At 43.6% G+C, this 18417-nt stretch overlaps 1 protein-coding gene across 2 annotated transcripts in view; it reads left to right on the top strand.

The window, feature by feature from the left end:
* The window catches only part of Slc44a5 (solute carrier family 44 member 5), a 65317-nt gene that overhangs the window by 39622 nt on the left and 7278 nt on the right, over window positions 1-18417 (top strand). For both annotated transcript variants that reach the window (XM_032897124.1, XM_032897125.1), the window contains exons 8-18: window positions 881-993; window positions 4385-4516; window positions 7460-7559; window positions 10232-10324; window positions 11403-11490; window positions 11861-12123; window positions 12507-12601; window positions 14437-14540; window positions 15697-15770; window positions 16809-16879; window positions 16994-17082. In XM_032897124.1, coding sequence (XP_032753015.1) covers window positions 881-993; window positions 4385-4516; window positions 7460-7559; window positions 10232-10324; window positions 11403-11490; window positions 11861-12123; window positions 12507-12601; window positions 14437-14540; window positions 15697-15770; window positions 16809-16879; window positions 16994-17082 — 1222 coding nt within the window. The remainder of the gene's footprint in view (window positions 1-880; window positions 994-4384; window positions 4517-7459; window positions 7560-10231; window positions 10325-11402; window positions 11491-11860; window positions 12124-12506; window positions 12602-14436; window positions 14541-15696; window positions 15771-16808; window positions 16880-16993; window positions 17083-18417) is intronic.

Below are 18417 nucleotides of genomic sequence, written 5' to 3'. Positions count from 1 at the left end.
GAGACTGCCCTCCATAAAGACACCAGGTTCTGCCTGATGCTGATTGGCATCTTGTAGATGTCTCCAAGGGTGTGAGTAACTAGTAGGAGAGTTGGTTACGTTTAGGTATTAATGAATTCTATTTGGGGAGATTGTGCCGGAAGACTTCATTCTGTCCTTAACTTGGAAGGAGTGGCGATTGGGGCATGGATCCAGGTCTCTAGTATCTCAGTCAGGCTCCTGGAAGAAAGTAAAATAGAAAATATTCATGCGTCCTATGCTTGAGAAAGCCACCTAGCCAGGAGACTAATCCTGCCTGCACGTCCTGTACCCAGATCCCTTGGGAGCCCAAATAGATGTTGGATGGTGTCAAACACCTTATCCTGCTCGAGATAACTTGCACATGACAATCACTACAAAGTCAAGAGTTCAGCAGGCGTGTGGCCAGTTCCAACTCATTTTCCAGTTCAAGTCTGTTCTATGACTTCCAAACAACCATGTCCTGGGGTGTCTCCCTTACTCCCCAGAATATCACAATTTCACCCTGGACTTATTTTACAATTTACCACTAAGTGGAAGGGCATAAGTGGAAAGTGTGTTGACAGGGAGAGCGGCAAGCTGGGAACTGCTCATTCCCTTGAGTAGGCAGCAATGCTCTGTTTTCTGGAGACACACGGGATGTCTTTTTGAGTGCAAAGCCCTTACTGGGCCTCTGCTTTCCTCTTTCCTGTGAAGTCCTTAGTGAAAACCATTGTTTGTGCTTCTTAGAACCAACTGCATGTGTGCAGCCAGTAAAGTAGAATGTTCTAGAGTGATTTCGCACAGAAACAGCTCCCGTCCTGTTGCTCACATCACGTTGCACCTAGCACGCCTGACTCTTTGTTGTGGGTTTTACCTCTAGTGGCCTGACTATTGCCATGGTGCTGAGCTGGACGTTTTTGGTTCTCCTGAGGTTCACAGCTGGATTCCTCTTCTGGTTCTTCATATTCGGTGTGCTTGGAATTATAGGATACGGTAGGTCACACACCAAATGTCAGAATAGATCTTCCCTGCTGCCAGCCACTACTGGAAAGCATTTATTTGCCTTAGGCTCAATTAATTTGGGTCATTAACTTTACAAAATGTATTTAATTTCACATGTATTTTCTTCATAACTCTTTTCGTCACTATCTTGAGAAAAAAAATCCATAAGAAAAATCTACTCCTTTCCCTAGCAGCCTTTGGTCTCGGGCCTTACGGGGATTGGGAGGGGGCAGAGAAGGTCCTTTTAGATGAATGAAAACATTTTAGACCATTAGCCCTTCCCCATAACTGGTCTATCAACAGCACCCAGGTCTGCACAGCTACATAGCTTGATCTAATTTTTATCAGCTGTGATAGTACTTTTAATCAGGGGATATCACACTTCTTAGTAGTTGGTGCCCATACTCTAGATGAGCACACTGAATCACACTCACTGGATGAAGGCTTCAATTCAATATCTCCCCAGAGCTGTGCATATCAGTCCTGATGTGAACACTAAAGGAAGGAATTCAAGTGCCTCGCTCTGGGTGGTATAACATCATAGGCCTTTGCTTTGGGTCTTCTGCTATTTCTGCTCCTTGAAGAGGTGTACACATTTTATAGCAAGGGTGTGGGCAGGTTCATGTACTTGACCCAGCCTTGACTACAGCCCCCCCCCAATACTGTATAACAAAGTAACTATGGAAAACTTCCTTGAGATGACAAGGCCTAGCTCCCACATCTGTGTCATCAGTCCAACAATGGACTCACCATCTCAGAAGATAGAAAGGGTTAAATATTGAGCCTAGGCTTTCAGAAGGGTCCAGATACCATAAATGGTCAGTACTGGTTATGGTCATTACCCTCAAAGATCTTCTAGTAAACAACCCACTCTCCTTGGGCAGTCTCCATCTGCTTCACTGTGCTACTACTATGTTTCCTCTCACGTAGCCAGGCAACATCGAGGGCTGGTCTTGTGGAGGAGCCTGGGAGCTGCTGTCTCCTCATCTTTTCATGTGTTCCTACTTTAATTTGCCACTGGAGACTCTAGATGTTTGATCCAAACCATCTTTGGTTGTCATCAAGGCAGGAATGGAGTAAAGTCACTAATTTGATTGGAGCAGCATGAGTCATGTGCCCAGCCTTGACACTGCTAGTGGGAGATGGGCAGCAGATGCAAACATTAAGTCAAACCCAGCTACCTATTGACTCCCTAGGGAGTGCTAGACCAGCAGCAGTCCATTGCATGGTAATTAAACTTGAAGCTATTCACAGTGAGGGGATGTTCAATTAGGTTGTGAACTACAAGTGAGACTGGATGTGGCTGGCCTCCGTGACTATCTTGGACAATTGGTTATCTACTATCATGGAAAACCAAACATTCTTATTGATAGTACCAAATTTTACTAAAGCCTAAACATAATGTGGGTATGTCACAGAAAGTAGATTAAAAAGCTAAACTGTGAGTACGTGTGTGTGTGTGTGTGTGTGTGTGTGTGTGTGTGTGTGTGTGTGTGTGTGTGTAGGGGGGAAGTGGGAGGGGAAGGGAGGGGGAGGGAGAAAGAGAGAGAGAGAGAGATGATGGAGGATTCATGAAGATGAACAGACCAGGAGGTGCACCGTAGTCTCATGACCCTCCTATGGTCAGCCTGAAAGAGACCAGATGTGTTTGGCAGTTGCTCTGGGCACATGCAGATCCCTTTTAGGCGACATCACCATCAGCTTATAAAAGTGCCCTCGACTTGCAATCGACGAAGTGTGGCATCACAGGTAGGAGTCAGACGTGGATATACACAGACACTGTAGGGGCCAGACTGGAATGTGCAGAACACCCAGCTGCAGAAAAAGATACAAAGTATATAATATGTATAAAACATTTAGCGAGGGAAGGATGAAACCAAGCACTAAGACCGCTGCAGCGATGCCTCTGTGTGTGTGAAGACGAACCAAACGCCTCTGTGTGTGTGAAGACAGACCAAACGGCATTCTCAAAAAAAAAAAAAAAAAAAAAAACAAACCTGTTAGGTGGGAGGTTTCTGAAATAGTTCATGTGTCAGAACTCTGTGAAGAGGGCCGTGGGCGTAACCAGATGTGTTGCCTATTCGAAGAGAAGAGCGAAGGGAAGGGAAGTGATTCCACATAATAAATGAGTGAGGATACCCAAAGACTATACATGGACTGACCCTGGGCTCCAACCTCATAGGTAGCAATGAATATCCTAGTAAGAGCACCAGTGGAAGGGGAAGCCCTGGGTCCTGCCAAGGCTGGACCCCCATGAAAGGGATTGTTGGGGGGAGGGCGGTAAGGGGAGGAGGATGGGGAGGGGAAGCCCATGTAGAAGGGAAGGGGGAGGAGTTAGGGAGATGTTTGCTTGGAAACCAGAAAAGGTAATAACAATTGAAATGTAAATAAAAAATAACCAATTTAATAAAGATGGAGAAAAGGAAAAAAATGTAAAATATATACCAAGTATATTTATAAGCTTTATATGCTGTTCCAATCTTGTATTCGTTTAATCAAACATCAAAATAAAAATTAATAAAAAATAGAAATCAGAAAAAAAAATAAATGAGTGAGGAAGAAGACAGAGCGAAAAAGAATGATTTGGGGAACGGTGGATAATAACATCGCCCAATCTTTAGGTTAAAATGCACACAACTAAGATATTGGACAGACAGGAGAATGGGTGTGGTTTTTCTTGTTAAATATCACTCTGAGCCTGGCTCCTCAGCACACGGTAAATTTCCAAGAGAGATTATAAAAATAGAACAAATGGTAGTGAAATACAAGAAGAAGAGCGTGTGTAAATAGGAACAGGACAGAAATGGTCAGACCCGATTAAAATGTACACATGCAAGTTGGGACTGTATGTTATTATAAGCTTCACAGAACATGTAAGGAAACACAACAGTTAAAAGTGAAACAGTGATTTTAAAAGCTAGCTGTTATGAAAAGACATCTATGGTAGCTATAATAATATCAGATAAAATAGAATTTGAGACAAAACCATTAGGGGCAGGACCAGCCCAGTTCACTAAAACAAAACCAGTTCTAAACTTGAATGCATCTGTTAATATCCTCTCAAGATCTCACACAAGAGAAATCAACCAATGGATAATAAAGTAGTACTGAGTCTGAATTAGGGGAGATCAGCACATTGTCCTGGAGAGAGACGTACTGTAGCATATCAAAGTCATCCTCTTGGTGGATGTTAAGGTTGCTATAAGCCAGGAGCACATTGAAAGCCACATAAATTCAGAGAGCATATCCGTCAGAGTTAGGCCTTTGTAGACAACCATGATCCCAACTGTGTCAATCACTTTTATGTAGACATGCTTGGTAAGCATGTGGCGTTTACTTGTGAAAATGACATCGATTACTGGCCTTTCCTCTTCCTTTCAAGGAATATGGTACTGTTTTCTGGAGTACAACAGCATTCAGCAGAAACCACAGTCCGCGATCTGGATGTACGGCATCGGGATGCAGACGAGGCTGAACATGTTCTTTCACTTGAAGGAGACCTGGTTTTCTATGAGTGAGTAGGTTTAGGAGACACATCTGTCACAACGATGATGATGGGGAGCCTAAGTTTGGCGGTCCTGCTGCACACAGGGATCACTCAGTGATGGTGTAAATGTCTTTGAGGATTTATCTTGGGGAAGGACGGTGGACCCGGAGAGTACATAATAGATGCATTCGGTTTAGAGCTGGTTTTGTTTTAGTGAATGGGAAGGTCGCTATGCACTTACTTATCTAAGGTAGCACTACGACACTATTAGAAGAATCCCAGGCCAGTCGCCATTCATTTAAAATGGTTCGATTGTACCAGCCCTCACCTGTCGCAGGAACTCAGTAAGGAGCATAGTACAGGAAGAGGCATGTAAGTATCGTCTGCCTGTGCACAGTTATTGCCAGCATGGCACCAACTCCATAAATTTCAAACCTGGTTTTGCCTCTCCATCCAGGAAACGCTGGGCATTCAAGGGCGGGTGAGATCCTGTCCCCAGAGTGACACCATCATCACACCGTCCCTGGGACCAGAGTTTACCTGGAATGCCGCTGCCCTGAGTCAGAGCAAATGCAAGCAAGGTTACAGGATGAAGCATTTTAAGCAAAGGGGCTGCCGTCCTTGTTCCCATGTCAGACGCTGAAGCAATGCAGCACACACACCGCATTAGACCATCTTGTAAATCCACTACTCTTTCCCTCACACAGGGCTCGATGGAGAGGCCAAATTCTTGGAGTATATCCTTTCCATTCCAACCCTTCACCAAAACTAGTTCCCTTGGCTTTCTTTTCTTTTTAACTATGGCATTCGTTTGACAATCATGCTCTTCTCACCTTTCTGAATTTGGCTGTCCTCCTCACTTGAGCACCAGGCACATCCATATACTGTTCCCTTCCAAAGGAAACTTCTGTTACCCAGGATTCATTGGAACCTTCAGGCCTCTCTAGGAAGGAACCTAGGCACGTATGCTCACACTGACCACTTCCAGCTGTCCTTGAGAAACCACCCACAAAACCTCCACAGACATGGTCAGTTCCTGCCACGGGTGTGCCTTTAGGAGAAAACAGAACTTCCTAAACCTTTTTAATGTTTAAATGCCTGGTGAGAAATAATTCGATTTATTAAACATAGATAACTGTTTGAGGAGACCTTTGGGGGGGACCAGAAACATACACATTAAGGTATATTGCTTCAGAAAAACCCTGAAGCAAGCGGAGGAACAAATCTAAAGATAATGGTTTTTATCAGCTCTGGATTGGGACAGGCAACAGCTCTGTTCTCATTTTTACAGTGAGTCAGTCCCCTAGCCCCAGGCCTGAGTCTCCTATTCAGTTAGTGATAGGGCCTGCTCTATACTAAATACATTTCTGCTCTGTGCCCTTACTCAAAAACAGAGAACAGAGTGTATTTATTCAAGGGACAGTCAAATTTCTCTAATGTGGCCATTGCCATGCCATTGTGTAAAATGTGTAAGTCTAATATACACTATTCTTTGACACTGCAATTTTAGAACGTAGAATTATTTTTGATATATTTCATTTTCTTAAGTTTGTTCAAGGAAAACGATTTTATAGCCCACAGTATTGACTCAAATTAAGTGTCTTATGAGAGTAAAATATGCCTATAAAAACAAATGCATTGTTTAGAGAAAAAAGACAAGAAAGTACAATGACTCATTGTCACTTCCTACCACGCCTCGGAATCTTGGACTTCTACAGACATGGCGGTGTATCCTCTGAACCCTGAATCATGGTGGTAGAACACCTGAAGGAGGCAATGAGCCTCCATCACTGATATCCCTCAGCATGAACAAAGCAGCTGTCTTAGCGGATCAGCCTAGGGAGGAGAACCTTCGAGGCTGGCCTATGGCTTTCCCGGGAGTTGTTTCTTACCTTCCAGGTCTGTTGCTAGCAGACCACATTTTCTCAACCTTAGGGTCCCAAACTTTCTACTCCTGAGTGTTCCCAAAACTCCACTGTATCTTACGGTCACTGAACAGTCATTTTAAAAATTAAGGATTTCTAAACCCGACGTTGGTGACTTAAAGGCATGTGTTAGAACTGGGGGAGGCGGTATAATAAGAGTGTTTGGCTTCAGGAATTTTTTTTAAAACAGAGTTTGCCACCAGATAAGGTAAAGTAACAGCACACAAGGTGTTTACCTGAAGGATCTGCTCTGGTTCACCCAACTCAGGGAGGCAGAAAGAGGCCCGGACTTTTCACCTTCACTTGTACCCAGGAAAGTCACCAAACAGTAACGACAATGCATGATCCACGATGTCCTTACTTCACATGGGACATTTTACTCCTTCATAGATTTATTTTCTTCAGTAACAATAATGTTCAGCCTATATAGGTTATAATCCAAATCCAACACTAGACTGTAGAAAAACCTTACTTTTTATCCCCTGCCTCTGCTTCTCCAGTTCTGGTGGCTATCCCCACTCTACCCAGTGCTGGAAATCAGACACGCGTGCCAGGCATGTTAGGCAAGCACTCTGCCAACAGGGCTACACGCCTCCGTCTGACTCTAAGATGTTACTGCCCATGTTTCCTTAGGTTTACACCTTTATAACAGTGTCTGTGGTGGGAAAGGTCAAGAAAGAGTCAGACACCATGGGCAGGTTGGTCACCATCAACACACTCATCTGGTGGTTCCTTAGTACCAAGGGAGGTCATCCTTTCTTTCTCCCCTCCCTCTTTTCCCAGCTCTGTGACTCCTGGAAATGTTTCCATGGGTGAAATGGAGCCAATCCATGGGGTGACTCAAAACCCAACAAGGTTCTGCTCTGTATTGTTAATACTTAGAGGGTTTGAAAGTGAGCTTCTAAGACTGGCATGAGGGGACGCTGTTTAAATTCTGTCATGTCAGAACTAGCAGACACGAGCTGATAAACTCAGGCCTGGTTTAGCAGAAGACACTTTCTTCTGCCACTGACTTATCTACACACTAACGTCTTTTCTTGTTTAGTGATCATCTTGTCAACCATTGAAGTCGTCATCATCATTGTGCTGATCTTCCTCAGAACTCGGATCCAAGTGGCCATTATCCTGCTAAAGGAAGGAAGCAAGTAAGGGGTTCCAGTGCTCAGCAGATGTCAGGTGTGTGTGTGTGTGTGTGTGTGTGTGTGTGTGTGTGTGTGTGTGTGCAGACTCCTAACAGATGTCAGACATGTGTGTGTACTCATAGCAAATGTCAGGTGTGTGTGTGTTCATAGTAAATGTCAATGTCACAGGTGTGTGTGTGTGTTCTCATAGCAGATGTCAGGCGTGTGTGTATGTGTGAGTGTGTGTGTGTGTGTGTGTGTGTGTGTGTGTGTGCAGACTCCTAACAGATGTCAGACATGAGTGTGTACTCATAGCAAATGTCAGGTGTGTGTGTGTTCATAGTAAATGTCAATGTCACAGGTGTGTGTGTGTGTGTGTGTGTGTGTGTTCTCATAGCAGATGTCAGGCGTTCGTGTGTGTGTGTGTGTGTGCATATATGTGTATGTGTGTGCTTATAGCAGATATCAGGAATGTATGTGTGCATATGTGTGTGTGTCTGTGTGTGAGCACGTGTACATGTGCATATGTACATGCATGTGTTTTGCGGTGATATGTGTACATGTGCACGTTTGTGTGAATATGTGTGCGCACATGAGCATGGAGGCCAGGAGTTGACACTGGACGTCTTACTTAATGGCTGTCTACTTTAGCATCTGAGACAGAGCGTCGCACTGACCCTGTGCCTCACTGTTTCAGGCTTCCTAGCTAGAGAGCTCCAGGATCCTCTGCCTCTGCCTCCTCAGCTCTAGGCTACAGGTGTGTGCCACTGTGCCAGCTTTGTAAGTGGGTGCCAGGACCTAAATCAGGTCTTTGTGCTGTGCAACAAGCCCTTCACCAAGTGAACTGTCTTCCCTGCAGCCCCCCACATCACCAGGAAGAACAGTTGAACACTTATTGGACAGGTCAAGGTCACCCCTAACAAGTCCTTTCCGTTTCCCAGATCACAGTGGCAGCTAGATAGAGTCCGTGGAGTCTGTGTCGACAGACATTTGAACATGTGTATGTTTGGAATGTAGGTAATGAAGTACTATATGGAGTTGGCTGTACCATAGGTTACATTTTTCTGAGGTGGCTCATGTGTTAATATTACTGATTGAGAGAATTGTCAGAACTCAGAATCACCGTAATCCCATGATATCAATTGTGTGCTATCCACTGCGTGTGCATGGTATACTTTTCTAATGGACAAAGTGCTGATTATTGAGGGCCCAGCTATATATTCTGTGTGTAAAACACACTATTTAGGCACACTTAATACCCAGGGCCACTCTCACTGTAAAATGCCATGAAATGAACTGTCTTTCATGGAATTCAATAATACCTACAGTTTGAAAACTCTTCCAGAAGGTCGCTTGAGAGCAACCTGTGCAGGCAGCCATTTGAATGAGGGGCGGAGAAAACACTCTGGGGAAGCCAACAGACCCTCTGCATGGAAACAGTTGTTAACTACCAAGAACCAAATGGTTTTTAATTGTATTTAAGGACTATTTTAACAAAATTGCCATATTATTATAATAACAGTGCCACCCAAAGCCAGCGGTTTAAACAGCTAACAAGCTGTTGGTTAACCCCACCCCCTTACAATAAACAAGGCCCTATCATTATTCTCTGAAACTACTGATTTTCTAGATTTATTTCTTAAATAGTATGTTATTGTGTAGTTTACTATAACTTAACTCACTTCTTACAACAGAGAGAGAGAGAGAGAGAGAGAGAGAGAGAGAGAGAGAGAGTATGTGTGTGTTTAAAGGTTAAAGGGCCAGTATCACTGTGACTGGGGGTGGGGTCTAAGAGCTGGAATAAGTGGGTCAGAGTTCAGAGTAAACTTTTGGACTCTTAGCAGCTTAAATTCAGAGTACGAAGGAGACAACCAGCTTGGGAACACGTGCTGGGTGCATTTGGTGTATGCGGATGTCCTTACTATTTCTCTTTGGCCGTGCCAAACAAGTGTGCGTTTGATCTGGAAACAGACTGAAGCAACCACTTAAGAGCTGCCAGTGACAACTAGCTAGCTAGGACACTTTACAAATCCCTTGGGGAAATGTCCTAGAGGGGAAAGGAAAGGGGGGAAGGTGTCACTTAAAGGCATTTGTAAGAAGTAAAAGTGGCAGGAGTAATAACAAAACACAGCCCTCTCCTCCCCGGGTATTAGTGAGTGTGAGAGGCCGAGGGGCAGAGGAGGAAGTCCTAGCTGGGCCTCTGTTAAGACAGAGTGAACCACACCATGGAAAGTGGCTCTGCACTCAGTGTGGCAGCAGAGACTGATCCTGTGTTTTGACCGCAGTACGGAAGGTTTTTCTGAATCAGGAAAGGAATCTTACACTTTAACAGAAGGTCCATGAGGTTTTCTCTCACTTTTGGAAGCTAAGAAACTAAGCATAGGAAGAAATTACAGAACTGTGGTCTGTCAAAACCTTAGGTCAGGGAAAAGAGAAATAAAGAATCTTGTGCAGGAGGCAAGCACGGCACTGGAAAGCACCCACTTTACCTTAAAATAAGCAAATTAATGTTCAGAGGTCAAAGTCAGCTTAGAATTTGCAACCATGGTAATTGGAGAAAATTATCATCATCTTACTGGTATCACCAGACTCCCAACGTAAGGCTTGCTTCTGGTTCTTAATGAATAAACATTTAATTGTCAAGTGTAGACCTGACCCAGATTCCTTTCAAACATCAACTATTTGCTTCATTTCAGAGCCATTGGCTACCTTCCCAGTGCGTTAGTCTACCCATTTTTAACCTTCATCTTGCTATCAATTTGCATTTCCTACTGGGCTGTGACAGCTGTGTATCCTTTGGCAACTGACTTCTCTTATTATTGTTTTAAGTTGAAGTACAAAATAATAGGTTTCATTATGGCATACATAAATACACATGTGCACACATACATACACACATACACAGGTATGCATGCACAAATGCACACACACACACACACACACACGTGATTGGGCTTTGCTCATATGTGTCCCCTCCCACCTCCCTTCTCTCACCCACCTCCTCTCTCTCAATAACTTTCCGTATCTCTTGAGTCCACCTCGCTGCTCAGGACCAGAAACCCATGTTAGGGTTTTTCATCCCTGTGAAGATGAGAAACAGTCTAAAGAGCTAGATTAGGTTCCATGCCTTCTGAACTGTCAATAAAATTTAATATCCCTCTAAAGAGGTCAGAGAGATCAATTCTATTCTGATAGACCATCTTGACAATAAACTAAGAAGGATCCTGTATAACTCTATATAACTCTAATTCTGTGTAATTATATAACTCTATATAACTCTATACATCTATAACTCTATAACTGTGTAACTACATAATGCTATATATCTCTGTAACTATATATAACTATATAACTGTGTAACTGTATAACTCTATATGACTATAACTTTTTATAAGTATATAACTGTACTATATAACTCTACATAACTATGTAACTATGTATAACTAATATAACTATGTAACTATATACTTCTACATAACTATATAACTTTACATAAGTCTATAACTCTGGGGAACTATATAACTATAATTCTATAGGTCTGTGTAACTTTATAACTCTGCATAACTATTTAATATATAGTTATGTAGTTACATAGTTATATAGTTACATATAGTTATGTAGTTACAGTTATATAGTTATATATATGTAGAGTTATATAGAGTTATATAATTACACATAGTTCTATACAGCTCAGGGCCTGCTCAGTGCAGCTGGCCCATGATATCAGCCTCCTAGGAGGGTAATTCTTAAAGCATAGAAGAAAAGATGTTTAAAGCTCATTTCTCCACAGACTGGATTATCTTTATCCTTTTCTTGTCTGTTTATTTTCAAATGATAAATAGTTTATCCTTAATCAAGTTTCTTCAGTTTCTTGGCTACATCAGGGGTACCAATATTCAAAGTTATGGTCCCAGAGGGGGGATGTATACATGAAGATGAAGCTTGTGACCCAGAGGTGAGTAAGAGAACCCTGGTATAGCTAGCTTGTCATGAAGCTGATACAGGGGAAAAGTGCAGAAAGAGAGGGGGTGTTGTCAGGAAGGCATCAGAACAGCAAACACAGAGCTCGCTTGTCTACAATAAACCTTAGACGCTGGTGTGGTCAGTGAAAGCGCTAACACATGTAAAAGTGTGGTAGGACGAGAGATAGGTGCATAAGATGAAAATATGCTCTTTCCAGAGCTCATAAAGAGTTCTACAGATTAACATATCAGAGAAGTGACAACCAAAAGTCATGGGGAAAAAGACAATATGCAACTGGGGGCCATGAGAAAAGATAAGAACCGCATTTAATACCATATTTTCCCTTCTACTCCTGAGGGCAGATTTTTCCTAACACTGACATTCCCAAAGCCTGCCCCGGAGCGTCATGTAACTTTGCTTTCTATGGTGGAAGGAGCATGTACCACAACTACATCTCGACCTTCCAGATCTACAACCTCTTTGCCTTCCTTTGGCTCATAAACTTTGTCATTGCCTTGGGTCAGTGTGCCCTTGCTGGTGCCTTTGCTTCATATTACTGGGCCATGAGAAAACCCGAAGACATCCCGAGGTACCCACTCTTCACTGCCTTCGGGCGAGCAGTACGGTAAGCTCCCCTTCCCTCTATTACAGTTTGCACTCTGGCATTCATCGGTGAATTCAACTGACAAAATACTAATGAGTTGGAAATATGATTTGAGGTCCATGGCTCCATGGCTGCCCCTTATCTTGTCTGGTTATAGCCTTGCCTGGGTCAATGTCCTAAATCCCATAGACTGGAGGAGATAGAGTTGGATGACAAAGGAATTAGCTTATGTCCCTATTGATCAAGTCATGTCGTCCTTTAGGCACTTGGTTTCAAGCTTTCTGTGGTGGCCTCTGTCAATTTGAATTAGAGATTATAAAAGCCCTTTCTGTCTGACATTGTTCAAGAGGCACCTTGTGCATGCAGGGCAACACTTTACCTTCCATTCTCTTCTCTTCGCCTAGATACCACACGGGGTCTCTAGCCTTTGGATCTTTGATCCTTGCCTTCGTTCAGATGTTTAAAGTGATCGTAGAATACCTGGACAGGCGACTTAAAAGTAAGCTTCCAGAATGGACCGCAGACTTCTATGATGAGAATGGGGCGGGATGGGTGCACAGAGACCTGGCGACTGGTGTGGGTTAAGGTAGAAAGGACTGGGCTAGTAGGGGTTTGAATGGATTCTGAAACACAGCCCAGGAGGACTTGCTAGGGACCAGATACCAAGAGGAGGGTGGGAAAAGTGGGAAAGGAAGAAAGTATCTGGTGTCCTCATGGTCAATCTTGTGGAAGTCAGGAGAAGCACATTTCAGGAAGGGATCGAAGAGATCTGCCTTGACATATTACTACAGGGGAGTGTGGTACAAACGTCAGCTTCCATGCTTAGAGCTCAGACCAGGACATACATCATGGTGGGCCTCAGACATCCATCTTCATACATGGCATATGCAACCTACAGACACACGTGCTCTGCTCACACTGGATGGTAAAAATGATCAAATGGAAAACAAAGTTGGAGGGCTCACATTTCCTGACTGAATTTCCTGATTTAAGACAAGATGATAGCCATCAAAACATGGGGTGGTTTGGGGATCAAATGAACGACTAGGCCTGGAATAGTATGTGGACCCCATGCCTCAACTCTAACATTTGAAACTCTCTGATGGGAAAAGACCACTCAGCTTAATGGTGATGGAAAAATCAGAATGCCCAAGAGGAAATGCGTGAAGTTGGACCCATACTTACAGTAAATACAAGACTAGCCCAGAGCACATCAAAGATCTAAACACAAGGGGTTATGCTATAATATTTCTAGGAAAAACAAAACATAAAAAGAAATCTTTATGTCATTGGACTTGATGGCAATTTCTTGATTTTTCACACCATAAAAACACAAAGAAAGGAAAAGTAAATTGGACTTCATGAAAATTAGAAACACTTGTGCGTCAAAGGAACCACAGAGTAAAGAGACAACCCACATAGTGGGGGGAAATAGTAGCAAATAATATGCCAGATAACGGACTCGTGTCCAGAACACACACGGAGCTCCTGCCACTCCATGGCAAACAATGAAAGTTCAAAGACAGCCTCAGGAGTTGAGCAGAGCTTTCATACAGACAAGAACGGCCCACGAAGGTGGGAGAGATACAGCGTCATTAGACAGGGACGCACAAACTGGAACCACTTTGTGACGGCAACTCAGACCCACAAGGATGGCCATCAAAACAAACCCTACACACAGGGCCGGAAGAGTGCAGGTTGTTGGGAAACTGGGTCCTTTGATAGGAGTGCTTCCCAGCATAGCCACCGTTGGAACAATAGCAGTTTCTAAAACGCTAAACATATACATTCATACTGACGCAGAAATTCCACTTCTACCTTGTGTCCTCCCCACCCCATGCCAACAGTTCACTCACCATAGCCGAAAGTGTGAACCACCCGCTTGTGCACTAATAGTGGACGGGTTGAGGGGTGCGTGATGTGCCTACAGCAGACCTTCAGTGTCACACACAGGACGAGGGGTGCATTATTTGCCCGCACATGATGCTAAGTATCCTCACTATTGTTCTGTTCAGGATCTCTAGTAGAGACAGCCTTACATCACCAAGTAAAATATGACCTGGGGTGGGGAGGTGCAAGAGAGAAAAGAATAAGGAAGGACGATTTTTTTTTTAATTGAGCTTCGATTTCTGCTTGTTAAAAACTTCTGAAAACAGATGGTGAAATTATTTTACATCATTGATGTGCTAAAGCCACAGAATTGTATACTGAAGAATGGCTAAAATGCCAACTAGGTGTACATCACAATGAAAAGAAACTTAAATACTATTTTCAATGTCATGGAGCCTGAACGCTGATGTCATTAATGGGTTTACATGCCACTCCCTCCCACAGAGGCTCAGAACAGTGCTGCTCAGTTCCTGCACTGCTGCCTACGGTGCTGTTTCTGGTGTTTGGAAAAGATGGTGAAGTTTTTAAACAGAAATGCCTACATCATGGTGAGTGGGCCACTGCTTATTTATGGTGCCCCCGTTTTGCACAGTTGACCCTATATCCACCCCGTTGCCTAGAGAGTATGAACGCTTCACGTGATTGAATTTGTCACTCTGTTGTGTGAGTGTGCAACTCCCACACATGAATCAGGGCTGCACTTTTCTTGAGATAGTATTACCTTTGTGGGGAAATGTTTGCATTGGAATTTTAAAAGTGTGCTAGAGGGTCAGAAATATGGCTCCAGAGGTAAAGGTGTTCACTGCCAAGCCTGACAAGACAAGCCAGCCTTGGCTCCTACACAGTGGAAGGAAAGATCCAAATCCTGCAAGTTCTTCTCTGACTTCCATAGGTATGCTATGGAGTGAGCACACACACACACACACACACACACACACACACACACACTCCTGAGAATGCAGATGCAAACACCTATGAACACACACACACACCTACACATGTATACACACATGTACACACACACACATATAAATACACACGTGCATGCACATATACAGACACAAACACAAAAACATTGTTGTTGTTGTTGGATTTTTTTGAGGCAGGGTTTCTCCATGTAGCCCTAACTGTCCTGGCCAACTCTAACTCATTTCCTGGAAGAATGTAGATGCCTCTAAAGAGTTTCTTTTGTTTACATAGCAGACAGAGAAAACAATTTTCTCAAAATGTAGAAGCTGCAATATTATAAGACTTACTTATCACCACAGTGGGTTGGGGGCCCGGAAATGAGGTTTGTGTAGTCAGGGATAGACGATTCAATTAATTCACCTACCATTAGAGTGTAGTGCTGGGACTTTTAATTAGTAAACCCTCATAGTAGAAGGGAATGATTTCCTCAGGAGTAATTTTTTGTGTGTGTGTGCATGATGACAATATTCAAACCAGTTAATACCTACTACAGCAAAATGTTTCAAAGACAGAATACCCTACCTGACACTTGACAAAAAAGTCTACCCTACATACAGCTCTTGGCAATCCCCTTAGTGTCCATGACCCCTACAGTTCCGTGGGGTCAAGACCAGAGAGCTCCTGGGCGTCCCACAAACCCAAATATTGGAAAAAGTAATGAAGTTGCACATTCCCCAATGCTGGGTTGTCCTGGATGGTGCTAGTTTGTGCTACTAACAAGCTCATCTTCCTTAGATTGCATTATATGGCAAAAACTTCTGCGAGTCCACAAGGGATGCTTTCTATCTGCTCATGAGAAACATTCTGAAGTAAGTAATCAGGCTGAAGACAACCATAGACAATCTGGTGAGCGGTGGCATGAGATGCTTTGCTTGTAGTTATCTGGGGTGTTTCTGGCTTTACTGTCCACGGGTGTTACCTGTTTTAGTTTGATAGGTTTTAGTCAACATTCATTTCTTTTTGTATCTTAGAATTACAGCTCCCCTCATCTATATAGGTGGCTACATATTTAACTCTCTTGCTCAAAAAGTTCTCCAGATGACCTACATTAGCAGTTTCTTGGTACCCATTTCCTCCTCTCAAAGTAGTTGGGGAAGTGTTATACAGAATCATTGAACAGATTCATCCTCATGATCTCAGCCCTACTGACTGAGAGCAAAGACCATTACCCAAATTCTTTGGCCAAATTAAGCAAGCTTTATTTTCTGTCCAGGGCAGGACTATCTCTGTAAAGTGGTTTTTGAAAAATTAGCATTGAACATAGGAAGGGAAGGGTTTATAGAGTCCCCAAAAACTTCGAAACTAGGTAGGTAGTTTTCAGAGGCTGTGGTTTTCAGAGGCTGGGGGATTTCCAGAGGAATTTTGGTTATGTAGGTACTTGGTCAAACATTTCAAAACCATTTGATAAAACATCCTATTTTTACATTCAAGGCACTAGTCAAATTCCACATGGTGAGGAGCATGTCAAATTCGAGAAACAGGTTAAACTATAGTCAAGTTAAATTTTGTAGTAAACAGAAATGAACTCATTCTGACCTTTTAACAAAATGGCTACCATCCTTAAGATGGAGTCAGGCTGGTCTATCACCTCAGAGAGATAGCCAGACACCTCCATGGACCAGCTTCCCATGGTCCTGGTCCTACAGTGCCTTCGTCTGCAGCCTCATTAGAAAACAATGACCTCATGCCGAGCTTCCATGTTCATGTCTTGTATTTTATAATTGTCAAATAGAATTTCACCAAATACACAGCAAAGAGAACCCATGAGCTCCCACCTCCTACAGATTTCAAGCACCGAGTATGTCAAATGCTGAATTATACTTTCTTGTCTCCCCCGTGATGTTCAGAGTCAAAGTTACAGATGAAGTCACCTACTTTGTATTACTCATGGGAAAAATCCTAGTCTCTGGGATTGTAGGTGAGTATTGTTAACAACGTGGAAAGCCGTGGGAAGTTTGGAAACTGCTCTGCTACAACAATCTCCCCAGCCTTTCTCAGTGTGTGACTCCTGTGTTCTGCCCTTTCTACGTAGGTGTCTTGGCCTTCCTACTCTTCACAGAGAGACTGCAAAAAATTGTAGAGGGACCAACGAGTTTAAATTACTACTGGGTCCCCTTCCTGGTAAGAACTGGTGACTTAGTCACGACATCAGCCAAGGGTGATTGGCTTTGGCAATGCAAGTGTATTCCTCGGAGTTTTGAAAGGCTTGGAGGTGCCAGCGGGGCTTCCTCACAGATGTGTTACAGAGGAAGAGGGCAGACCAAGTCTCTTGGTAGCAGACACCAATCCCCGAATAATGGTATCCCTGCTGTGACCTCACTACTTCCCAAAGCCCTTCTCCCCGGTTTTATCACACTGAGGGTGGAGGCTTTAATGAAAGTAAGCAGTTCAGTCTACAGGAGCTTAGCGTCACTGATGCCATGATCTGATCGCTAGAGATGAAAACGTAAGAAAAGGAAAACAACAGAAATAGTAAAGGCGGTGGAAATTATGTTTTTCCTTTCATGTCCCTTTAATTATTTACTTATTTTTTAATTTGTTTATTTATTTATTTTGATATTTTTTCTTTCATTAGATTTTTTTTATATTATATTTTTTTCAAATGCTATCCCCTTTCCTGGTTTCCCCTCCGGAAACCCGCTATTTTCCCCTGCTCCTATGAGGAGCACCCCCCACCCACCCACTTCTTCCCTCCCTCCTCCCTGCCCCCGACATTCCCCTACACTGGGGCATCAAGCCTTGGCAGGACCAAGAGCTTTTCCTCCCACTGATGCTTGACAAGGCCTTCCTCTGCTACATATGCAGCAGGAGCCATGGGTCCATCCCCGCGTACTCTTTAGTCTTCTTGGAGCTCTGGGGCATCTGGTTGTTTGATATTGTCATTATTCTATGGGGTTGCAAACCCCTTCAGCTCCTTCAGTCCTTCCCCTAACTCCTCCATTGGAGACCCTGTGCTCAGTCTGATGGTTGGCTGCGAGCATTATTGTTCTTAATCTGCGACCCTCGAGTGATGCTGAGTTCCCTGGAAAGGACCGCTCTGTTGATAAAGTTGCATGCGCAAGGTTTACTACTGGGCGCTCTCTTATGAGAGACATTTGTAAGGAAGTAAGAGAACTAGGCAGGACAACAGAAGCTGGCTCACAACGCACAGTGCTGTCCCCAGATAAAATGACAGGTTCTTCTGGAAAAGAGGCTACCCTTGTGAATCACGACAGCAGGTGTTAGCCAGGAGCTGAGCCCCAAGATGGGGCTCTAACTTGGGTGAAGTGGCTCCCGGCAGGGAGGGGATGCCTATGCAGAGATATCTGAGTCTTCTCTGTAGCCAACATTCCAGATCCCTGGGGATGAATGGATGGGTAGCTGGGGAGAGTTGAATGGAGCCCTGCTGGATCTGTCACAGTGAACTAGCTCTCCTTCTGTGTGACACAAATGCTTCCCCCCCCAACCCGTGCTAGA

The sequence above is a fragment of the Rattus rattus genome, chromosome 3 (assembly GCF_011064425.1).
Source record: "Rattus rattus isolate New Zealand chromosome 3, Rrattus_CSIRO_v1, whole genome shotgun sequence".
Taxonomy (NCBI): domain Eukaryota; kingdom Metazoa; phylum Chordata; class Mammalia; order Rodentia; family Muridae; genus Rattus; species Rattus rattus.
This window is presented reverse-complemented; position numbering and strand designations above follow the sequence as displayed.